A 26,230-nucleotide genomic window follows, 5' to 3' on the forward strand; every position below is an offset into this window, starting at 1 on the left:
GTGCTAATAGCAGGCCAAGGGACAAGACACACACACAACAAGCACGTCTACACTGACAAGCTATGGCAGCGATGACAACTCCTCCACATTCCTGCACTCTCTCAGTCACCATTTCACGGGCGAGTTACCAGGCATGAATAATTTTGAACATGTCGACTGCCTAGAGCCGGAGTCTATCTTGAGATTCATGCCCACACTTTATTTCACTGCTGCCACAGATTTCCTCAAATCTTCCATATAACATCACCAGTGCAAGATATATACTTGAAAGCGGAAAGCTCCGAGCTATCAAAGGATGTTCTTTTTCTTTTTTTCATCCACAATCTTTGGAAAATCAACTCAAACTCATCTCCCTATTTTGCTTCAATATTGGAAGAGATCATAGCGTTGAAAAAATGGGACTGCGGAGATAGTTGATAGCGTCTTAACACCAGAGACACCAGCTTGACATCAGCTCACCTGAATCCTGTTTGCAGCACACGAGGATCGAGAGAGCTCATTATACCACTGTTTCTCTGTAGCAGTAACAATCTCTAGTTAATCAGCAGCACACGCGCACACACAAACACACACACGCAATTGCACAGACAATCTTCCACACTTAAACAAACCCCAATGAAGCATGTAACTGGTAGTTTGTCCCTTGCTGTATGCTTGTTAAGAGAGATACCGGCAGCTTAAAAATGCGTTTCTTTACATTACTGCGAGGGAAAATAATTACCCCGGACAAACTGTGAGCTCTGTGTGTGTGTGCGTGTGTGTGTGTCTGGGTGCCCCAGTTCATACTTGAGATGATTGGCAGTATTCATACTTGTGTTCTGCAGTCTCAGATAACAAAGTGTGTTTATGTTTCAGGTGCAGGCTGAAAACGAAACCCCTGTTAAAGAATACACTGCTGCGATCATAAATAAATCAGCTCAGTACGACAGGAAAGGTGGCCACTGTGTGTAACCCCCGCAACGCTACTTTATGTATGACAGCATGGATCCCTTGTTGCTTTTTATTCTTTTATCCGAAGCACTTTACAGTAGGCTAGAGTAGGCTACTGGAGTAGTGGGGAATTAGATTCTGCCAATGTGAGTGCTTTGCAAGCTACCGAGGATTATTCTTTGTGTGTATGTGTTATGTGTATGTGTGTGTGTGTGTGTGTGTGTGTGTGTGTGTGTGTGTGTGTGTGTGTGTGTGTGTGTGTGTGTGTGTGTGTGTTTGTGACACGCTGCATGAGGCTCACGGGTCATTATCCAGTCAGTCAGAGGGCACAAGAGGCCATTATCCCGGGCGGTCTGGACACTAAATGTTTGATAAGCTTTTAGACAGAGGATGTCCTGCTTCTCTTCTCATATTTTACAGATGTACATTAAAGACACAGACACCAATTACAAACGCAGGGATCCATAGGATCCACATGTTTAGCTGGCTACGTTCCTGTAGTTGACAGTCTGAAAGATTCTTCTACGTGTGTTTGGTGCAGCCTGTAGCAGACCAGACAGAGGAGTGCGAGTGTGTTGGCTCAGCAAAGTCCTGAGAGATGTCGAGCTGGTCGAGATGAGTCACATAGCAATCTGATTGACCTTCTCCCTTTTCCCCTCATCATAGCCACAGTTCTTCATAACTGCTGGCTATATACAGTATCTCTGTACTACACATAACATACAAATTCTACAAACATACAAATGGATAAAAAAGAAGCTAAATAGCCTTCTGGTATTTCAATTTATTATCAAAATATGCATTTAGGTGTAAAAAAAAATTATAAAATATTTTATCACATCATATCATCAGAATGGACTAAAAAGTGTTCTTCAGTTTTTTGTGTCAGTTTGTGTTAATAGATCAGTCCCAGAGGTTTTCCTCTATCGGCGCAATGAAACCTTCAGTTCAACTTCAAAGTTCATTTGCTTCAGCAGGTTTCCAGGGAGAAGTGACTCCAGTCCGTACACATCTCTTATAATAGGTCCATGGTACACATGCATACAAGCACGGAGGAAGGTCATAATATGTTGCACATCCTGGTGCTTTCTGGGAAGTGTAGTCTGGTGGGCAGACAGTCCTCTGGCAGCTTGGGGATTCCATCCAGGATCTCTAGCTTTGGCAAACAGGAGAAAACACTGCACAGAGACGAAAGCAGAGACAACGTCAGAAGACGAGGAAAAGAAGATTAGTCAAATCAAACTTATAATTTTCCTTTTGCAAACATAACCTATTCTCTTTTCACTGCCTGTGTCCTTTGCCTTGACATAAGCATCTCTGCCTCCTTACCGTGCTCTGTAGTCCTGGGTGAAGGTCACAGGGTTGCGGGTCAGGTCGAGGGAGTGAAGTGGACTGGTCCCTAGAGCTCCCAGTCCCCCCAAGGAGCTGAAGGCATTCTCAGACAGACAAAGGTGCTCCACGGCTGGGAGCTTTGGCAGCTGACGCAGACACACCAGGTGGTTACGCTGCAGATTTACCATTCTGCACCTGCACAAAAACGAAGCACAAAAAAGGCTTACCTTTGCTTTTCGTGGTTGTTGTTTCCCCAAAATAACATTAGAATGGATAGATAGTCATAGTTCTATACTGGGGATATATTTCATTTGTGCACGCATATGAACAGGAAAGAGAACTATGTCAGACAGACAAAATAACGGAAACGCCACATGAGGAAAACACAAGTAAAACAAAAACTGGATTCATTAGCAACGTGGGTATAATTTGTCCCCTTTCTAACTGCAACTGGATGAATGCACTTTAAAAACTCATACATACTGTGGCACACATTCAATATCATATACACCAGATTAAACAAAAATAGATTTATAGATTTCTCTATCAGAGCCTTGAAAGGTTTATTAGGAGGTTATTCATATTGTTCTACGGGTGAGGGGACTTGCAAGGTTTAACTTTCTAACCCCGTCACCCCTTTTATTGTGTAGCTGAGTTCCGTGTGGGGAGGTCGGGTCCTATCTATAGTATATACTATCGGTCGGGTCACATGTTTGGAGGGGAGGCGTGTCTTAGAGAAGAACAGGAAGAGAGTTTGTGGATTTTTTTCTGGGGGTTAGAGAGGTGAGTGGAGGAGAATCCTACCTGGGGAAAGTTTTATTGTTTGGTGTTCCTTCTTCCATGGATTGATGTGAAAGAAGTCAGTGAGTGGGGACCGTTAGCATTGAACTGAGGACTGGAGAATGAGCTCCAGGCCGGATTTCTAACTCTGATTCTTCATCTGGTGAGCTTGGTTCTTATGTGGCCATCTTTTTTTCTTGTTTGTTTGAGTAATGCATCTATTTTTGTGTTTTATTGGGAATGAAAATAAGTTCATAAGTTGGTCATGTCATTAGGACAATGCGGACTGTGTAATGAAACCTTGCTGGAGCCGTATACATCTCCACTCTCAAGTTGACCCTCAGATTTTTGTGGGGTTTTAATTTGTTATCTGACGAATGATTGGATTGTACCAATATGACTACTACTACTACTACTACTACTACTACTACTACTACTACTACTTCTACAGCAGAGGGATACTACTTTGTCAGTAGGGTTTAAAGGCCCCCCAGACAAAGTTTCCTCTTTTGATTGCTCAGCCAGGTCTAAAAAAAAAAGGCCAGAGAAGCTCTCAAATGATGATTTAACTTAAACATGAATAGATTGTTATAGTTTATACCTTGGCAGACGTACAGAACTCAGGTTGGTGAGGGAGTTGTCGACCAGTTGTAGTTTTTCTACACGGATCAACCGGCGGAGGATCCGGAGGAAATTCTCCTGCTGGAAGGGATCCCCCAAGTCCTGGTAGGACAGGTTCAACTCCTGAGAAGAGAGGGGTGGTAGAATCGTCAGGGCCTTCATCTCTCCATTTTTCCCCCTTCGCTTCCAGCCTCCGGTCCCAAAACCTGCCTCTATTCTTCTCCTGTACTGTACTGTATATCACTATTGATGCACAAACTTGCTTGTTGACTTACCAGACAGTTTTCCCAGTTCTCCTGCAGTCTCTCCTCCCATCTCTGTCCTTCATTCTCTCTCCTCCTCCTCCCTCTCTCCAGACAGATGTCATCCCTTGCTCTTTGAAACAGCTCCTCCCGTGATGGCCCTTTTTTAATGAGAATGTCAAAACTAAAAAGTCTGACAATGTTCGGTGCACTTTCCTCTGTTTTACCAAAGGAAGTTAACGTTTAAGCCAAAGTTTTTTTTTTTTTTGAAAAAAGAGTGCAATGATTTATTTATTTGTTGATAGTGAACCAGACCTTCTCTGACCCTGGGGCAGGTCAGCTGGTCACCTGTGACCTCACACTGCTCCAGGCGATGCCATGACACAAACTGGAATCGACTGGATGGAAGCTGAGCAAAAAAGAGGAAGAGAACAGGATGAAATGACACAAACGCTCGCTGGGAAAACTGGAGACAAATATGGCACCTGCTGCTTCTCTATAACTGCAGTGGAGGAGAGGGTGAGTTGCATCAATCTGTTATTTTCATTCAAATCTAATCATTAGAGGATATGATATCATCATGCACACAACACATTACAGTGGGCATGTTGGGACAGAGGGCGTTGGAGCATTCAGTATAATGCTGAAGACACCAATGATGAGTCCTATTCTTTGCCTAATGAAAATTAACTAACTGGTAGTCAAATCCATTTCAGCTAAATTTCAACACAGTCAAATTACGTTTCAAAGCGACAAACAGAGAAGTATCCATGGGAATAGCTTGGAAATCAGGAGACACACTAAAGCTTAATCTACCGTGGTTTCCCATTAGTGCAGTACAAACTCTATTCCCTCAACATGCAGTGAGTATGGAGCCAAAATCAATGGGTCATTTTTAAGACCATTAAGCAATACTGCTACAAATGTTAACAAGGTGAAATTGTTCTGTTATTACTTCGACTCCTTCAGATTGGCTGACGGTCGACAAGAACCACTAGTGTTTTGTCCTTGCTTGATATTCCATCCTTCATCTCTTTCTCCTCTGTCTAACGGTATACATATTTCCATTTGTGTGTATGTTTATCCAGCAATTTCCAACTCCAAATGGGGAACATTTTGGAGACTTCATAGCTTAGTAATGAAATGTCTAACGTAACAACAGCACAGACGGTTACTACTTCACTGTTTTTTTCTCCTTACTTGAACTTTTCAACCCCCCTTTCACTCATCTTTGTGTAACTTTACACCGCACTATGTTACTCTAGACAGGAGTGACCCTCACTCCTCTTGACCACGGCTTTTCATTGACTGGACAGTGGACACTCACATCTGCTCACATTACACAAGGAGCACGATGGATGAACGATTACAGAAAAAAATACAACTCGATTAACGCACCTTCAGCAGCCAAAGTGTTGTGATAATGGAGGTTTACCAAGTCAGATGTAAACATGACAGGAATTATTACAGTCTGCAAAATAATTACAATATAAAATGTGGACGATTCTCTCTACTATACAATTACTTTTATATTTTATCAGATAGACAGACATTGTATGAAAAGGCAGACAGTGGCAGTGTATTTAAAACGTAGCAGAACAGTTGTTAAGGATCAGACTCATGGGAATATAAAGTTCTTTAAACAGAATGAAGGAACCTACGAAAGGTTAGGTAGGAAGCCATTTCTCATCTTTCTTTATTCAAATAGTCAAGGGGGGGGGGGGGGGGTCCTTCTGCATAGGACGAGAGACCAGTGGCCCAAGGAAAAAAATAAAGAGTGCAGAGGACAGACTGAGAATTTGTGTGTGTGTGTGTGTGTGTGTGTGTGTGTGTGTGTGTGTGTGTGTGTGTGTGTGTGTGTGTGTGTGTGTGTGTGTGTGTGTGTGTGTGTGTGTGTGTGTGTGTGTGTGTGTGTGTGTGTGTGTGTGTGTGTGTGTGTGTGTGTGTGTGTGTGTGTGTGTGTGTGTGTGTGTGTGTGTGTGTGTGTGTGTGTGTGTGTGTGTGTGTGTCAAACTCACAGGTGTAGATATAAGTCCAGAATCTGGACTCTGCTCCACAGAGAGAGGTGTGCGTGTCACCCCGAGGTCAGAGTACTGGGACGAGTGGGAATTGGGAAAACTGGCACTGAGAGTGTTCACACCTGAAGAGCTGAGAGAGCGACAGAACAAACGAAAAACACAGTGGATATCACATTTAATTTATTTGAATGACCTTCAAAAAAAAACTAACAAAAAAAACTCATAGCATAGTAGGAGGAGACTATCTATTCAATTCCATTCAGTTCAGTTCAATTCAATTAGGCTGGAATGGAAACATAGAAGTAGACATTGCCAAAGCTATTGCGCAATATGAAAAGAAAAGATACTCAGTGAATTTGAAAAAAAAGCGATTGAGCAATAAGAAAACAAAAAGCAAAAGGTGTTGAGCAATATGAAACTTAAAAAAAAAAGTCTAGTTAAAATGTACAGACAGGAGAATTTAACAATTGATAATATAGGCTAACTAAGCGTTATTACAAACATGCAACTATAAAAATCTATCAAGGCTATCTAGTCAATTTAATGTAGTCATCTATAGCCCATCATAGCCTATGATGGGATTTTATCATTTGTGTTTAATTTTTATATTGTGTATTAATGTGTAGGCTGGGCTATGCCTACAGTCCAATTATGATGCTTTGACAACATAATTGTTTTATTTTATTTTATTTTAACTGCCATGCCAATTTAACCCATTGAATTGAATTGACTTCCATTGAATTGAATTGAACTGAACTGAATTGAAAGAGAGGTTTGGAAAGAAATAGGAAAGGGAGAAAGGGTGTTAAAAAAATAGACTTTCTCTGGTCACTGTCCCTGAAGAGGAGCAGTCTTTTTTCGTAACGTAAGCCCTGGTGTGTGCTGAAAGCCTGACCACTGGCCGAGTGGTTAAAGTTACGGTGAACTGGTTCTCCCAATGCAGATTAGCACCCGTTACCATAGCAACTGCTGATACCTGAGCAGGTGTTATCATTAGACAAGGTTGCTGAATGCAGCTGACAGCTTGACTCTCGCGCCACCTTTAGCCGAATTGATAGCCTACTGCTTTCACTATTACAACACAATAGCCTAGAAAGGTGGAAATAATATTTATTTAGGCCTAATTTTAAATAGGCTACCCTAGGCTATATAACTGAAGTGTTTTAAAAGGTCATGTGTTTGAGTAAGGTTGACGGCTTCAGCGACTGAACACGCGTTGTTGCTCACCTTTCTGACATGTCCCAAACTTCGTGAGATAATTTCGCCCGGCCTTCTTCTTCAGCACATTGTTTACGGCTTTGTTTGGCCCTGTGAAGCTGTAGCGGTGACCCATGGAGCCCGTTGGTCTGGAGACAAAGTTTAGTGTCCCGTCGTCGTGCAGATGTGGGCCTGCTGCTGCTGCAGCCGAGACGCTCTGGTCTAGCTGCTGATGGTTGCCCGGCGACAGGGTTCAGGTGTATCCCAGTTGGCTGCACTGCTCTCACCCCTGTGGGCGACTTGAGCAAGGCCTAGGTCTATTTTGATAGGTCAGTATAGTAGGCTACACACATAAGTAGCCAATAGTTGATACACTGTGTACAGTATGTGATGTCAATACAACATATCAGCTTTTGAGTTTAAACAGTTTGCATGTAGGCCCAGATGTCATGTTTATTTGCAAAGAAGCCTAGATTAATATGCCTAATGTTTGGATAAATTTTTCCTAAAAGTGCTTAATTAAATGTAGGCCTACTTAAATACTTCCAAACCTGGCTGTTATAACCTACTGTGCAGTAGCCTATGCACAACCAGCACGTGTCCGGTCAAGTAGGCCTAGATACATTTTGTCTTTCTTTGTCTTTAAGAGGAGGAGGGATGAGCCTATGGTTGATTTAGACTTTCCCTGGCATAGGCTACAATAAAGACATAAGGCACAGGGACCACAGCAGCTGGTGAAAGTCATTTAGATTTAGAACATCTTACACCCATGGGCTGTCGTTCCTCAACAAAGCAGCTCGTTGTGTTGGGGCACTGAAACAGCACTGTGCACACAGAGGAGATGAAAAAGCTATTAGATATTTCAAATAAGTAAATGAAAACCCTTCGGCACTGCAGGGGACAGTGGAAATGATTATCCCCCCAATTGTGTCTAGCACATCTTTTACCTTTGTTGGTTATTTGAAGACTGAGTCGGGCTATTATTTGCAGCATAAACGATAGCGTTAATCTGCTCTTGATATTCATCACTGCAATGAATTCACTTGTTCTATTTCAAGTTCTGTTTCATCTCGTGTGACAATCATGTAACACATAATTGGGGTTTCCTAAAACGTCCGCTTAAGATGGCAAAGGGGTTGGGGGTTGTTTCCTTATAAGATGTCCCTGTATCCATGTCCATACTATTTAATTGCACACTGGGCAGTTGATGTGACTGAATACCTGTCCTTTCCTGATGCTTTTATTGACGCACTTATCCAGAATATATCTAGATATGATTTGTGTGTGTGTGCGTGTGGTAGCTAGCTATATGATGCCACAGACCTGAAAGTAGTCCAAGAAGCCTAGGCAAGAAATGCTTTGCTGTGGGAGGCTGAGTAATGATTCAACTTCTGCCCTATATATAACATGCAACCTTTGGACATTATACATAGCATGTTTATATTTAAAATGCCTTTAACTAGATGAACACACCCTCCAACCATAGAGAAGGACACTCTTTGTTTTAATGGGAACACATTCATGTTTTTATTGAGTAAAAGACTGAATACAGCTGGTGTTACTGTTTCTCCCTGTATGTACATCCAAAAAGGCGCAGCAGATCGTTTGCAGCGCGCCTGCATGCTCCAGTCCGTCTCTATAGCAACCCGCCTTAGTTACGCAGTCCCCTCGGCTCACCTGTGAGATGCCCAGCCTGGGACCAATCAACCACTCTGACTTGATAAGGCATATTAGTTCATCAGCAGATTAGCCATGTGCCCACAGTGTAAGAAATGACTAGAATACTGTCTGGAGCAGATATTTTACTAAGATTCAGTGTATAATGACAAAATGCACATGTTTTTTTGTGCAATAAATACTGAGCGCATATATGTATGTGTATATATCTATATAGAACACAATGTAAAATATACAGGGATATAATCAAAGTGTGAAACTTACAGTGTGCGCATATTGTATCTAGAGAAAGAAAGAGTAAATATTGTCTTTAAGGATTAGAGGGAAAACTGCTGTTGTGCATCTTGTGCGTGGGCGCAGGTGAGTACGAAAGCTGCTGAACTTAAAGGGGCTGTGCGTCGATTACATATCGTGTCTATACTTCTCGTTCGCATACAACAGTCCTTTGCTAGAGAATAGTTTACAACTTCCCTCTACCCGCTGCGTGTCTGTATCCAAGAGTTTAAAGCTTCCAGTATCAAAACACAGTCACATTATATGTTGTATGTCATATTTCAATATATAATATATCATATAATATTCAGGTTTTTCTTCTTTTTTTTTAGATATATTTTTTTCAAGAGTATAAAACACAGCTGAAGATGGCAGAGAAGAGGATAGGTGGCGCTTATGACGTCAGGATCTGATTTTTGTCTGGGATTGATCAGTTGACCTCGCTACCATGGTTACATGGAGTCAAATTCGTGGTCGTTGGGCTCGATGACTTCAGGGGTCATGACCCTGCCCATGAAGAGGATGGAGCCTGTGGGAAGAGGAGAAGGAGCAGACAGGAGAGTCGGGTCAAAAACACTCCATAAAAATGGATAGATACTTAACTGTCATTGCAATGATTAAACAATACAATAAACCACCATTATCCATGTATGTATATATATATAGTATTCTGTATATCAGCTCAAAATGTCACATTCACAGAGACACACACGCACCTGTCCTTCGGTTCCTAATCACAAAAAAGAACGGGTGATCAGCCATGACCTGTGGGTACAGCACCAGAGTCCTGGTCAAGGCTATCATTCCTGAGAAAGAGAGAGAGAAAGAGAGACAGACAGAAAGAGAGAGAAAGCCAGACAGACAGACAGACAGACAGACAGACAGACAGACAGACAGACAGACAGACAGACAGACAGACAGACAGACAGACAGACAGACAGACAGACAGACAGACAGACAGACAGACAGACAGAGAAGAGAGAGAGAGAGACACAGACAGACAGAGAGACAGACAGACAGTGTTGAGTGAACCCGCAGTTACGTTTGCCGTGGAGACCAATTCATTATAAAAAGAAACGTTAATGATCAGGAAGATTATGATGGAGAAGAAAATAAAAAAGTCTACCTGACCCGACGGCTCCCTCTGCCCCCTCCTCAGACACCTCCAGGTAAGCCTTCTGCACTGCCTTCCCAATGTACAGGTCCTTACCATCTGTCACACACACAAGAGCACACATATCATTGGTTTAGCTTTAGAATACACAAGATCAGTCAGTCTGAGGTGTGAAGATGTTGCGATGTTGAATCTAATCTGAAAATGACACTGTCTGTGTGCATCCGCAAACTTTCCAGCATTTTAAGAACCCCCTCTCCTCCTATCTGACCTACCTGCCAGATTAAAACCACGTCCTCTGAATATGTGTCGCGGTAGCTAGTACAAGATGTGCTGTGCAGCCAGAAGTCTAGTACAGCCTGCAGCTTCACAATATAACACTGGGTCTAGGAACAAGCTGTTCTGTCAATGAACATGAAGGGTCAGCTGTTTTTTTGTTTGTTTATTTAGATCTATTTTGGTTAGATTCAGTAATCATCAGGCTAGAGCATTTTAAGCTACTTATATTAACTTCAACCTTTTTTAACAGTATTGATATCTTAGTATAAATCATATTGGTATCCTCATGTACGTTTCACTATGTTCGGTTTTCAGTCCGATCAGATGTTATGTTGCTTTCGATGCGACATGCTGATATCTCTCCGTTTCTCCACGATATACATCTGTCTGGATCTATTTTTACCGGATGATGTGACAGTTCTGACCTGCCCACTCGGTGCCAGTTACCTTGGTTACCTTTCGAAGGCACCGGAGGCTACTTCACTGCAGCTAAGAAAGAAGCAGACATATTGAACCAACTTCTCACACTGAAGCCCTTTTTTGGGGAGTTTATATTATATCTCTTACAGTTTGTTGTCATCAATATCTGTGTGTGTGTTTCTAGTGTGTCACCTGTCATGGCGGAGAGGTCAGCGTCATTGGTGAAAATGTTCCTTATTCCCAGCTCCTGCAGCGTGCTCCTCAGGTCAATCTTCTGCTCCACTTTGAACCTAAATGGGTTGGTCAGAATTGGAAAGTAAATAGTCAAGTTTTTTATGCAAAAGTATTGACAACTCTATCGCAGGTTAATGTAAGTAGGCGTTCATAAAACCCTACCTGTGTGTCTGATTGTACAGACATTGTTGGGCTAAAATAGTAAGTTGGCATCACATTGTATGCATATTGACACTGGTTGTACATCTGTATCTCAATGTATTGCAAGGTAAGTAGGTAGGCCTTTTTCAAAGTAAAATCAACCCTTTAACATACTAACAAAGCAGCCATTTGCGGGTCCATGACTGCGGGGTGGTAATTGACAATTTAAAAATCCCACAGTTCATACAAAGCAGCTACCCGAGTAAGAATGTTATGATGCCTTCTTAATATATTTGCAGTGCAGGTGCAAGTGAATTTGATGCTTTGCAGAGAAACAAACAATATTTATCTTTATCTTAAATATGTTTTGTAGCTGCATTTTTATATCAACATTATTAATAAGGGTTTCAGTGATGGTGGATGCCATTTTACAGACTGATTTTATGAGGATAAATTAGTTTTAACTATTTAAGTTATAGCTCTTTCCACTTGAAATGAGTGCTTACTCCAGGGACATTCTCCATGGGCTCTTCATTCTGGAGAATATATCTAAGTTATGAAGGTAATATTGACTATTTGATGTAAGGCATGTTGGCGACACGTCACAGAAATGAAAAATAATGTCACTTCATCAGCCGTCTCCTCACATGTGTACGCAGGATTGTTTGGGAGTAAAGGTGCCTAACTGTATACCAGTGTGAACATGTTTTGTTTTTTGTTTGTGTGTTTCACGCTTACTTAGGTAGGTAGACCTCCACCTTCTGCCTCTTGACATTGTTAGCCCACTCCTCTAGCAGTGTTGCTTTGATGATGGCATCCAGAGAAGCTAGTGGAACCTCCTGTCGAGGCAGAACGATCATCATGGACATGTCCTCCCCCTCGTAGGGCATCTCCAATACCTGGTACACACCACCTGCCTCCGTCGAGCCGTCACTGAACTCACCTAGTAGGGAGTAAAGAAAGAGGAAATGTTGTAAATATGTGCAAGTACTCACTCACTCACTCACTCACTCACTCACTCACTCACTCACTCACTCGCACACTCACTCACTCGCACACACACACACTTCTACCTCCTGAAATGGTTTTGTGAGCTTGGAAGAGGAACAAACACACATCATGAGTGTGTTAAAGCGCACTGTTCGAATGTATTGATTACAGCGGTGTGTGTTCATTTCCCTGATGCACTAATTTAAAACCACTGGCACTTCACTGCAAGGGATTTGGTTACATTTAATCACACATGGCTACACACTGTATGGGCTCTCTTCAAATGTCAATAATAATTCAATTAGATGGTTGGTGTGAGCGTGTTTTGTCAATGCCATGCCCCCTTGTTTAAACAAACATGCAACCACAAAATACCAAGGAACACCAATCTAAGAGATCTAAAAAAGCACATTCTTGCGTGTACACCAACCCACCCACATTCGGAGACGTGCGCATATGATTACACACACACAAGGAAAGGCATCTTTAAGAGTGAATCTTCCTACAGATACGAGGCTAAGGAGCAATGTCTCTTGATAGTGTTAAGCTTGATCTTTAACAATATCACTCCCTTATGTTTAATCAAATAAAAAACCCATAGATAACCATTCTTACTGTATCAACGCAGGCCAATACACATTTACTTTAACCAAGTGAAACTGTCTTAGTTGGGATAAGATAATCCTTTTACGCTCAAAACAAGCCCTACCAGATTATAAATCTAAATGTAAGATTATCTCCCTTATGCATTTTTTTTTGCAGTGTCAGAAAGAGATTACAAAGCAATTAACACTGGCAGTCTTTATCCACATTTTTGGAACATTCATTTTGTTCTTGAAGCTACTTAAAAGGAAAAATCATGGCCAAAAAAAAAGAGGTCTCATCCTTCATTAGCTTACATGTGGCATCCTGTGTGCAGCTGATGCAGAGTGAGGCAACGTTGCAGCAGAAAGCGGGGTGGGGCTTCCAAAAAAAACTTTCACTTTAACCAAATAATGATTGTGCTTCAAAACGAGAAGGCAAGCGCAGCCTTCTCCCCAAGGTGCTGACCCTGTTCTGCAGCTTTTCTAGCACACAAAACCATCACACTATGTATGCACACACACACTAACACATTTTTGCTTGATCCTAGAGTGTGTGTGCACCCTGTGAACGTAGGTCTATGCAAGCCATGAAGCGTACAATATCACTACACACTTACAGACTGCTCCAAAACAACTCAAATGTATCAATTTTAGAAGAACACCAATTTTAAATTTGAATGTATAAGGTATAACAAAACTACTGCAGGAACTTTTAGACGGCACCAATTCAAACAGTAAATGAAGACTCTACATAACATATAGGCTGCTAGAGCTAACCCAAGAACAGTAATAATAATAATAATGAATAAGAAAACATGAGTAAACCACTCCATGTAACCCAATAGATAACAAATACGACGGGTGTTAGAAGAGACAATACTGCTAATAGTGTTTGACATTTAAAGAAAGCCATCAAAATGTACTTCTAAATCAAACAGACATACCAGAGGGTTTTGCGCACAAGTGAAGAACATGTTTGCAGCACAGCTCACTGAGCAGAAAAAGAGGAGGCTTTCTTGGGAATTACACTCCAAATATGAATATTTCAGATCCAAGATTTACATTTTAAATAACCCCAAGGAAATATGAGCCGGAATTCAAGAGAGCACCATAAATAAGAATTCTTAAGATGCACGCCTACAGTAACACACACACACACACACACACACACACACACACACACACACACACACACACACACACACACACACACACACACACACACACACACACACACACACACACACACACACACACACACACACACACACACACACACACACACACACAATCCCTTACCATAGTAAAATTCTCCCTGTTGGTACATCATAAGTGTCTGGACCTCAGAGCCATCGTCTTTGCTGAAGGAGAAGGTTCTGGTGTTTTCCGGCCTGAACTGGTTTTTCCAGGAGCCCCTGAAGTAGATGGCATTGACCAGGGTCAGGCGGGTCACGCTGCTGAAGTCCTCGGCCGAGAGCAGCTCTCGGATCTTACCTGCAAGGACACGATTTGTGACAATGTATCAGGATGTAAGTTTAAGTCTTCATTAAGGCTGAGGAGAGCGCCCCGCTGTGATGTCCCTTTTGAAGTCCTACGCAAAGATAAGACCAAAGATCTGTACAAGTGAGAGGCTGGAAATGTATTCAGTAAGTGATGATCAAACCAAAACAAAGGCAATGTTGCATGTCACTTTATAGTATGCTTGGGATTGCAGATGTAGTATGTATTCACTTCATCTGATATCGTCCCCCTTGGCTCTATAACACAATTACATTTTCAATTTGAAAAGTGTTCAATTGTACTAAATGTAATAATTTATTATAAAACATATTGCCAAAGCATAATAATACATACAAATTCAAACAATAGTCGTAATCAAAACTTTAAAAAAAGCATGTCCATGTTACTGGATCAATGGTAGTGATCAAAATAATATCATACAAAATATTTTAACTAATATTTAAAAAAAAAAGGAGAAAAGGGGGCGCTCAGGTGGCATAGTGGATAGAGCGCTTACCATATCGGCTCAGGCCTTTGTTGCAGTTGTCGTGGGTTCAAATCCGACCCGTGGACTCTTACTGCATGTCATCCCCCCTCTCTCTCTCTCTCTGTCTCCCCATTTCAACTCTGTACTATCTAATAAAGCTTATAAATGCAAAATAAAATCTTTAAAAAAAAAATAAAAAAAAAAAAAAAAAGAAGGGAGAAAAAAAAACTCACTCTCTGTATGATTTTCCACCCAGCTGTTGATCTGCTCGGCCACGGCAGCTGATTCGCTGAAGTCGACGGTTTCCACCTCGGCGCGGAAGTACTTCCTCATCAGATGCAGGAACTCAGGGTTGAAGGTGGAGCCCTCCTGCAGGAAGAGACTGTTGGCAAACCTGACCACATAGTGCGCGTCATCCTCCAACAGAGCCGAGGTCAGGTTCTGGAGCAAAGAGAACTCTGTGCCTGGACAACAGAGGGAGACACACACACACACACACATTCATAAACTGCAGTACAGTGTAGTAGTACATCCCCTTTAATGGGCTACATTGTGTTTTTAATATTGAAATACTTCATCATCATATGGTGTTTTCCCCTTTAACGGTAGAGTAGTATAAACATTTTCTAATTGAATGCATATAAGCTGCAAACAAATGACAAACAGGGCACGTAAGTAAGCAAGACTCTTTTCATATTGAAGTTAACATTGCAATTTGAAGTAATGACTTACACAGTGGAATTGGAATCTAAGATCATTTTGACATGCCTTTAGTGTTTTATTCATATGTTCTCATTTCATGGTCAATAAAACCATCAGTAACGTTTTAAATATATATATAAAAAAAAAACTTTACTATGCATCAGGAAACAATAGATGATTTTCAGCTACTTGAGCATATACATTACTGAGCAAATGTAAACAGGTACGAGAAAAATGTACATCTGTATATAGTAAAACATATGCTCAACCTCAAGCAGTAAATAAAAGCATCTAATATGCCTGTCTAGGACAATGAGGTTTCCCATGCAAACCTATTGGCACATTTTAACATCTCCAGCAGGCCTTCTGCATAACCAGACAACATCTTCAGACTTGTTCTTTCAAAGATTCCCCTCAGACAGATTCAAACTCCCCTCACAACTGTTTCATGTGTTAAACAACGGAGTAATAAATAACGAGTAAACTGAACACTTAACTTAGTTAACAGTCTCCGTGGCAACAGTCATTGTTTTCATAGAACGTTTGGGCAGAGAACTGCTGTGATTAGTTCAAAAACACCTATTGTGTAATAAGAAACAGAGCACAGCCCCTCTCATCTAAACTGAATTAAATTAAAGTGCATCAAACTTAAATGACAATTACATCTTTAATTTGGATCGATACACATGCATAACTCGTTTTAGATGCTCACTCCCCAAATTACAAAGAAGGATTTTGTGGATTTGGGTTTTACAGGGACTAATTAAACACTATTGAGTAAAAAACTGCATTTGCATTTCCTATGGCCCTGATGCTGCTATAGCTGAACCTGTGTGTTTATCTGAATGTGTGTGTGTGTGTGTGTCTAAGGCCTACCTGGCAGCATGTGGCTGTATCCCACAGTCTGCCGTATCTCGTCCAGTGAAGCCCCCCTGGCTCCCAGCTCCACCATGCCCAGGGCCAGGGCCACGCTCAGCGGGGAGAAGACGATATTGTCCTGGTCCCCCGCCGCCAGCAGCCGGTGGTACAGTCTGACCGAGAACTCTGAAGTGCTGTCCTCCACAATGTCCGCCGCCCGGCAACCGTAGCGCGGCAACAGGATGGAGAGTGGGAGGAGGAGGAGGAGCGGGGACAAGACGTCCAGGATCAACATCGCAGCACACAGACCACAGGTAGTCTAAGAGTCGCAGAAAGAGGGATGTATGGAAGGGGAAAGAGGGATGAAAAATGTTTGGAGGAAAGATATGATGGATGGATGTGTGGGTAAGTGGGGGTTATAGGGAACAGGAAAGAGTGATTGGAGGGAGAGGGGAGAGGGGGATGGGCATTCAGAGAGAGAGGTGTGGAAGGAGGGAGAAAACAGATGAGAATGTAGGGAGGGAGGGAAGACAGGAAGAGAAAGAGAGAAAATGATTTGAGGAGGGACGGAGCCAAGGGAGGAGGATTGCAGAATGGACAGAGGTGAAGAGAATGGGATTGCAGCGAGAGGGGAAGGGAGTGAGGGAGCGAGATAAAGGCAGAGAATATTATTATGTAAGGGAGAAAAAGAGATGGCAAGAGGATTTGGAAGGGAAGAATGATAGAGAGGGAGAGATGGGGATGATGAAAAGAGAGCAGAGGAGAGAGGGACAGAACATCTGTCAGTCAAACATTCTGCCAATTTCAAATGTGGAAAAAACAACCCAGCCGGTAACAAATGTGTATAGTGAGTAGAGATAAACTAAGGGGGACTGTATTTCTCATTAGGAGTGGTTTCAAAATAAAGTGGCAATGAAGCATTCAAACAAGTGAGGGTTATTTTATGAATTGATTTTATATGCGGGTAGGCCTACTGCCAGTGCCACAACTTGTACGTTTCAATTACCCTTTAAATAGTGCTGTTAAAGGAAAGAGTGGGGAAAAGGGAAGGAGATAAAATAGACAGAAATGGCCTGAAATTAATATAGCTCTCTCTCTCTCTACACACACACACACACACACACACACACACACACACACACACACACACACACACACACACACACACACACACACACACACACACACACACACACACACACACACACACACACACACACACACACACACACACACACACACACACACACACACACACACACACACACACACACACACACACACACACACACACACACACACACACACACACACAAATAAAACCGAAGAGTTAATACCAGTTATAGCAAATAACAGACAGTAAAAGAGAGTTAAAGATGGGAGAGTGTAGCCTATATAAAGAGTGTGAATGTGCAGTAACTACAGCTGTAGTGCTGCTGACTGCAGTCAGCATTGCTGTTCAGAGCACATTTACTAAATGAGCTCATACATATTTCATGGCCATTCTTATCGTCTTGAGTGAAATCAGCTTTCTTTCCTTCAAGATCGGCTTTACTCTGTCTTTGTGTGAGTATGGAACACACCAGTTTCTGTCTGTCGTCTGTCCGTACTGAATGTCTGATCAGGACGGCCCAATTCTTCATCCTCCTCATCTTCGCATGCCCTCACACTCCTTTCTTTCATCACCCTGTTGTTGTTGACATTAATTTACTTCCACCGGTCTCCTCGTCTTTCTCTGTCTTTTTAACCCACCCGATATACAGTACTGTACCTTTTATAAAATGGACAAGAAATGTACTAACACTGCGTCATCTCTCTGGCACTGTGGTTACCAGGCAACATTGTTTTCTGCTGCCCAAACAAAACAAAAAAAGATGTATAGGATAGAGATAGAGAGAGAGAGATAGAGAGAGAGAGAGAGAGATAGAGAGAGAGAGAGAGAGAGAGAGAGAGAGAGAGAGAGAGAGAGAGAGAGAGAGAGAGAGAGAGAGAGAGAGAGAGAGAGAGAGAGAGAGAGAGAGAGAGAGAGAGAGAGAGAGAGAGAGAGAGAGAGAGAGAGAGAGAGAGAGAGAGAGAGAGAGAGAGAGAGAGAGAGAGAGAGAGAGAGTTGAGGAAGATTTATCGAGAGACCGCGATGAAGTGTGAGATAACATACAGACATTTATTTTGCTATGTTGTCATAATTATATGGTGTGTGTGTGTGTGTGTGTGTGTGTGTGTGTGTGTGTGTGTGTGTGTGTGTGTGTGCGTGCGTGCGTGCGTGTATATAAAGCATTGTATTAGCGGTCCCATGCAGGGCTGGAATCTGCTGGCTGCTACTGTACGTATGGGACGGCAGGTGACTGTGGTCACAATGCACCTGAGGCTCAACAACAATGGGCAGCAGCCAGAAAGCCAGTGCCCCATCCTGGTGACTATACTGTGCCTTTCTCTGCTGTGCTCTGGCATGTGAAACAAACACCTTTCAAAATAGAGGCCAAAGCCCAACCCGGGGGGGAACACATTAATGTCAACTCCATTAAAGGATTAGTCTGCTGATATTCTTCATCATTATTTCTTAACGAATTTGAGGAAAAGACAGAAATAACTAATAAAACACATTAACACTGTTGCACTGGATGACAGGTTCCTTTACTGTCATGAACCTATTATTTGACCCAACACAGTCCCTCATAAACTGTCTTGCTGTTGCTACCCCACTAGAGCACCTTATCTGCAACTCCAAATAATTCCTAACAAAATCCTTTCAGTGCCCAGATATTTTTTAGATATTAATTAATCCATAAGAAAAGAAGAAAAAAATGAAACAATATATTTGTGAGACCTAAAGACGGCACTAAAGGGCTGGTTGTCATCATTGTGATTTTTTTCTTTTCATGTGATTCGTTAATATTAAACAGGCCCGTGAATATGGTAATAAACATACAAATGAAATGGCCACGTCCGTCATAAAGAACAAGGAGGATTTTCTTATTCTTATCTGATTGTAAAAGAAAAAGAAATCCATTAAAAAAACAAAACCAAGAATGAATTGAGTATGTATTGCCTGTATAGCGAAGATTTTGAGCCAGTCCTACAGACGCGTTCGCAATCACTAAACAATTTGTTTTTGTATTCTCTTCATGGGATCTGTTGACAGTAACAACAGCATAATACCATCAGCCTTATTGTTCAATGCAACGTGTCCAAAAGGATGTAAAGGGAATCAAAGTGGGACACAGTGAATCACGTTATTTTAAGATATTCAATCCTATAATGAATCCCATTTGGCTCATACAACAGCAGCTGTACAGTCCATCAAGCAGGCAGCGCAGAAGTTGTGGTTAAAGCTTTGGAAAAAATGCCGTTGTTGCATTAATGATCCAGAACATCAAATTGATTTAAACAGAGAGAGAGAAAAAATAAAGGACAACATAGGCTCAAACCTGATGTATTGCAGTTATAGGCCTATACTGTTAGTCACGTGTGTTCACCTATACTCTCACACGTGTGTTGCAGTGAGTCAGATGCTGCAGAGGGAGTAAGAGAGGCTGGTAAATGGAGGTAATGTCCCTGACCTTCCAAGCTGTGGGAACTGAACTTTTCGGAGACAGGCAGCCCCCCCGCTTTACTGTGAGGAGAGACCCAGCCATGCGGTTAAGCCAGAGAGAGAAGGGTGGAGCATCGTTGTGTGTGTGCGTGTTCCAGTGTGCATGTGAGAGTGGATGATAACACCCAACCTTGTAACACCATGGGTGGCTGGCTTTTAACTTGTAATGGTGACACCATTCTGACCTTTTGAGGTGCGGCACGCTGTCTGCAAGAGGATCCCACACTTTTGGCCAGTTTAGGCCGTTGATGACTAGATGAGCCCAACTTGGAGTTGCTCAGGTGGGCTTCCCAGCATGCCTTGGCAGATAAACTGCGGGGGAGGAAACCCAACGCCAAATATCAAATGTTGCCCCCCGTGACTGAAAGAGCCGAAAATGTTCCGAAAATCTCTCACAGAGTTTAATCCTGACAAATTGATTAATTCCACACAGTTGAACTCACTGGCCTTTAAAAGCAGCCTCTAATCTCTTGGTGTAATCCCAATTCTCAGACAAAATAGACCGGTGGTTGACATTTGGACAATTAGAATGTGACGTCACCCACATCCACAGCACGCAGGTTAATCCTCACTGCCATTTAAACCCAACACCTCGAGACAGCGTGCTTCGGAGGCCAGGGGCATTTCATTAAACATGTACATCCTCATTCATGGTTGAAGTCCACGGGTACACAGGCACAAGCATGCGCGCACGCACTCACACTTTGAAGTACACATTTCCACATACACTTCCAAGTCAAGGTTACCAAGGCAACTGCTAGTGATGGACATTTTATTCGTTTTTTTTGTCCAGGCTGACAGAGAGAATTTTTTACCCTTCAAGTGTATCTTCCTTCTTCTGTTTTGGCACGATAAACGTTCTTCCCTTTTCTTCCTCCACACAGAACTCATCTTTTTCTGTCTCAGGAAACCCTTTTCTTTGCAAGAACAGCCAGCTCCAGTTCTGTCACTCATCATTGTACTCTCTGACACAGACTGGTACAACAACGAAAAACACACATGCATGCACACACACTCCCCAGATAACACATGCAATACACTAACTGCACTCAAAACTTTGCAAAAAAACAAACAATGCAAGCTCTCGCTCCTTCTTCCTTTCATCTGGAAGTGATCAAATTGGAGCAGCAGCACAGTCCCCCAAACAGAATCTCCTTCCTCAGCGCACTTCTCTGCAGCCCGCTGGTCCACTCAAGCTCTAAATACACTTCCAAACTGCTGAAGCTCACATGAGTTTTTTCGACAAATTATGTGAAAGTGCTAACATCACCATTTAATCAAGGCCTGTCCCTCTGGGAATAAACTCCAGAGCACGATGTCTGTGATTACCACTGGCCTCTAAAAAAACCTTGAATCTTGGAAAAAAAAAAAAAAAAAAAAAAAAAAAAGAATGCCAGGGTAATCTGGTGCGATTTTACCATGAATATATCTAATTTATAAAAGGGCTTTGCAGTGCAGAGATAATGGAGTCTGATTATCATTCATGTGTCTCAAGTTTTCCTTAGAGGCGCAACAGCGGCGGCCACATTCCACTTTGTTCTTGTCTTGAACCGAGTAAAGACGCAATGCACGCTCACAGTCAAATAATGAAACCTATCATTCATCTCAAATCACTCAAGCTTCTCATTGAGTGTCTCACTTTCCCAGTTTGATAAGATGGCCGTCTCTCACCCGCAGATGTTCTGCCTAATGCGGAGAAGAAATAGTCCCCACCACATGGTCTTTGACTGCACTGTAGTCTAGAAGAAGGGCAGCATTAAACTTCAATGTTGGCTGGGGAATTCCATTACTGTGCCCAATAGAGTGGATACAATTCATCGATTAGGGTGTCTGTTCTACTCATGCCACTGGCTCTTCATCATGATTTTGTAGAGGTAATTTAAACAAATTCCTCTAAGGTTTAACATCTCCCCAAAGGCAACAAGTGCAACAGGCTGCCATATTCACACATGGTATTTACATTTTAAACACACAAATGGAACTTAAAGGAATACTTCACCCATACGGAACCGGCGTTCTATCATTATAAAATCACTATTATAATATAATGAATGAGGTTTTTCTTCCCTCAGTCTTCCCTTGGCCCAGCTGTCCTGTTAATCCTAACCCTACATTTTTCTTACTGTGATGTCACAGTAAGAAAAATGTAGGGTTAGACAGTGAGACCATAAAACACTCTTTCTGCCTTTTCTCAGGCTAGGATGAACCAATTTAAATTTTTTTTTCACATTTATACTAAATAGGATCTCAGAGTTCAATACACCTTCATATTCCCACCGGTGAAGTAGGTCTTTAAGCCACAGTGTGACAGTGAGCCAACACCAACGACACCAGTACGCTCAAAAAGCGCGGCAGAACATTGGATTTCAGCCTTTGTTCATTTTAGATTAGCTAAATTGTAGAGCTAAAATACTGAAACTACATTTTGAACTTGTCTCTTGATTAACTTCAGAACTGGCTCATTTACAGCATGTCACTTAAAAAGTGGCCAATTTAATTAATTAAATGTCCTTGTGCATAGAAAAGTGTGAAATGTGTTACAGATTTTATTTTTGTTATCATTGAAAAGTAGCGTGGTCCAACCAGAAGTAAAATGAAAATTGAGCGGAAGTAGGTAGGCGTGCGGAGCCAGGCTATATTCAGAAGGCAAGAAATAAATAAATAGGATATGTGCTGTAGCCTAATACATGGGGCCACTGGTGGAGAGAGCAACAGTTATCGCAAAACAGTGTAGGGATTGTTTCAGTTTTATAAGTAGTAAGTACGGTCCAATTCTTTTGGGATTTGTGGTGTTTGCTGGGGGCGTAACAATAGTTCATTAGCACCTGTTAAAGCATACAGAAATAACAAGATATCTCAGAAATCACTAGTCAGTATAGTATATGCCATAAAAATAACTTATGTTGATCCATGCAGCTGAATATTTGAAATAAGCCCTGTCACTTCTTTTATTTCCTAGAAATGGTTCCATACACGTTTCCGGCTTCATTGCATTCTTACATTCAATAGTCCAATTTTAATGTGATTGCCACTATTCTCCTTTTAAATGAGTTTCTATCACTTGCAGTGGCAGGCACAATCACCTATCGACAGCCCATCCTCAGCTCATTCAGCCCCCTTGTTAGAAAAATGACATAACGTGCAATATATGGAAGATGCCTGAGGTCCCAGGGTGCTCACTGTACACTCCACGGAGGGCAAACCGAGGTTAACAACCCTGTATTAATCCCTGCTAAGAGAAACCCAGAGGGATAGACAGACAGAGAGAGAGAGGTATTAACTAAAGACAACTTAATAGGCCGAGAGAGACCGAGCACAGACAGAAACCAACAAAAACAAGGACGAACGTGTGTGTATTAGCAAAAATAGAGGAAGATGAATAAAGCCAGACAGACAGAGACAGGGAGTGCAGTGAAAAAACCCCAACATAAGCAGCCCCCCATGCAGATATATATACCAGCTTTGACTCAGAGCCAATGATATCTAGCGACCCCCTGCACAGCATGGAAAGATGGTTGATTGCTCCCCACACTCTGCCAGGAAGACACACTCAACTGTGTTTCTTTTCTGTCTCTATATCAGAAGAACACACACACACATATACACAAGAGCCACAGAGCCATGGGAGGGCAGTTAGGAGGGTTTTTGAGCTGTAATTGGATCGGCCTCTATTTGGGGTCAGTGGTAAAAGTGAAAGGAATGGAGGCTTTTTTTTGTTGTTGTTTTCTTTCAAATGGACTAAAGACCAGGGAGACACTGGAGAACAAGAAAGGTCACAATCAACTAGTGGGGAAGTGTGTGTGTGTGTGTCTGTGTGTGTGTCTGTGCGCGTAGGAGATGGTTACGGAGGTAAAAAAAGGCAGGGCAGGTGAAGCTAAAAGAAGCGATAGCCAAGTGAAGAGGCTGAGAAGCAGAGAGCAGAAAGACGGGGCATGGTGATAACTGGGACATTTGATTCACTCACAATCCAAACTGGGGTTATTTAGCTTGCTGAAGAGGTCGGAGGCGTAGCTTGCTAACAGGTATACACATTTTGAAGAGGTTTAGAGAGAGAGAAAGAGAGAGAGACAAGTGACACAATGGGGGGGGGGGGGGGGGATAATTCAAATCGATTTAGTATTTGAGACGGTCACTGCAGGAGGCGCAATAAGTTTGAGTGAGGGGGAAGATATGGGAGATCATTGAGTGTGTTTGTGAACAAGGGGGTTGATGTTACAGAAATAAAGTTGAAACGTTGTGAAATGGAAGCACATTTCCCTGAAATTGATACAATTTTGTTCCAGCTTTTGCAACAAAAACAACTATTATGGTCACGATGGCAGCGATCAGCAGTAAATGTTAAAAGGTAACTCAGCATTTTTGAAATCATCAGATGATATCTCCTCTGTATTTCAGGTGCTTCTTTGCTTTTGATTTGAAGTGTACTGTATATCCAATGTTTATTGTGGATGGAGGCATTTTATTATAATTAGACATTCACATATTGGTGCATTCATTCAAGTAGACAATTAATGTTGCCTTCTTTTGATTTCCTCTCTATGACTGCCTGATATATCTCCTGACCTGTTTCTCTCGGAATTTCCTCCTGCTCTCATCCTTCTATGTGGCCAGGCACAAACTAATTCCCTGTGTGTGCATGTGCTGTGCCAGTGTGAAAAAACAACTATTTGTACTGCTGATCGCTGCCATCCTTTTGTTCTACATGGGCATGAATGTATTTCAGGAAAATGTAATAAGATATTATTTTTTCTCATATCATACTGCGGCCCATACATACATAACAGGTTTGGTGAATCTAAAGTCAACCGCAGTGCACATTGCAAATTTCAATATTGCAAAATTATTTCAGCTGAATATTTAACTGACCAACAAATCAACACTCACATGCATACACATACAAATAAGGTTATGGTTGGCATTGATATACACAAACACACATACAGGCTGTGTGCCGTGTGCTCAAACCCTGTCAGTTGCTTCCTCCTTTCCTTCTCATTTTGTTTCGCAAGGCTGATTTGAAAGACATTTAATTATTGAAATGCAATTAATGCAGCTCTCTGTGGACCACACACACACACACACACACACACACACACACACACACACACACACACACACACACACACACACACACACACACACACACACACACACACACACACACACACACACACACACACACACACAGGGGAGGAAACAGCAGGTATTTACATCAACAGAGATTAACCAGTCGTTCAGATGCTTGAAGGATTAATACACTGAGATTATGACTGAAAGAGATAGTGCTTTTCTGAATTTGGAGCAGCGACAACTACGGGCCCATTAGGATTTAGGAGGTCATTATCTTAGTGGCAGAGATAAATAGATCAGAGGTAAACTGAAATAATTAGACTTGCGGTGGCCCAAACACTGAACAGTTTATTATTGACCATTTGGTGCCCCCCCCCCCCCCCCCAAAAAAAAAATTATTTTATTTTATTTTTTCTACCAAACGCACGATGTACACATACTCTTACACAAACACAGACCTGCATGATGGAATAACAAGTGGTGTGTGTGTGTGTGTGTGTGTGTGTGTGTGTGTGTGTAGGGGGTGGGTAGGGGAGGACCAGGCTACTACAATCTGCCTCGTTAATTCACACGCATTCACTCACTGCGCCTTTCCCTGTATTTCAAGGACAAGTGGCACGCACACTGCAATGTCTGAGTGGGGTTGTACGTGAGAAACAAAAGCCTATAACAAAAAAAACAACAACACAACAAACTAGCACTGCAAGCGTAGACCTACCGACAGAAATTAAAAAGACGTAGGGTATTGGACGCACGGGTAACGGCTTTAATCAATAGGCTTGGTGAGATCTGTGTTGCTCCAATGTGCGTCTCCATCCGCCCCCTTATCAAACAGCCTACACATGTTGATTATAACACCACAATCTCTTTACACTATTCCATGCAATGTACTACTACAACATTCCTACACCTTCAGAAAATAAAAACATATTCAATATGAAAACTCAGAAATGTGCTATTTTTATTTTTTTTAATTATTATTATTGCAAAAGCTGACCAGCTAAGGTTTTGTTATCCTCTCATCCAATTCATATACATCCCAACACGTTTCGTGATTGGACCAGTAGCAGGTTATTGAGGCTTAAAACGGCTCTTACCGATAAACGGTGTTAGGTAGGCAGGCCAGGTGGATGGATGGGTGGATATGTGCGGTCTCTCTGCTGCTCTCCTCCAGCGCCGCAGCTCGCTGCCT

General features: G+C 42.0%; 1 protein-coding gene across 1 annotated transcript; it reads right to left on the reverse strand.

Moving 5' to 3' along the window:
- Window positions 1-9,522: 9,522 nt before the first annotated feature.
- Window positions 9,523-26,217, reverse strand: serpini1 (serpin peptidase inhibitor, clade I (neuroserpin), member 1; the record flags this gene model as incomplete). The annotated part of the gene is made up of 9 exons (XM_080053587.1): window positions 26,136-26,217; window positions 16,398-16,698; window positions 15,053-15,283; window positions 14,132-14,326; window positions 11,997-12,201; window positions 11,076-11,173; window positions 10,197-10,283; window positions 9,787-9,876; window positions 9,523-9,599 (listed from the first exon to the last, which is right to left on the reverse strand). The coding sequence occupies exons 2-9, from the start codon at window positions 16,672-16,674 to the stop codon at window positions 9,523-9,525; spliced, it is 1,260 nt and encodes a 419-aa protein (XP_079909713.1). The 5' UTR covers window positions 16,675-16,698; window positions 26,136-26,217.
- Window positions 26,218-26,230: the final 13 nt, after the last annotated feature.

The sequence above is a fragment of the Ammodytes marinus genome, assembly GCF_949987685.1.
Source record: "Ammodytes marinus genome assembly, chromosome: 3".
Lineage (NCBI taxonomy): Eukaryota > Metazoa > Chordata > Actinopteri > Uranoscopiformes > Ammodytidae > Ammodytes > Ammodytes marinus.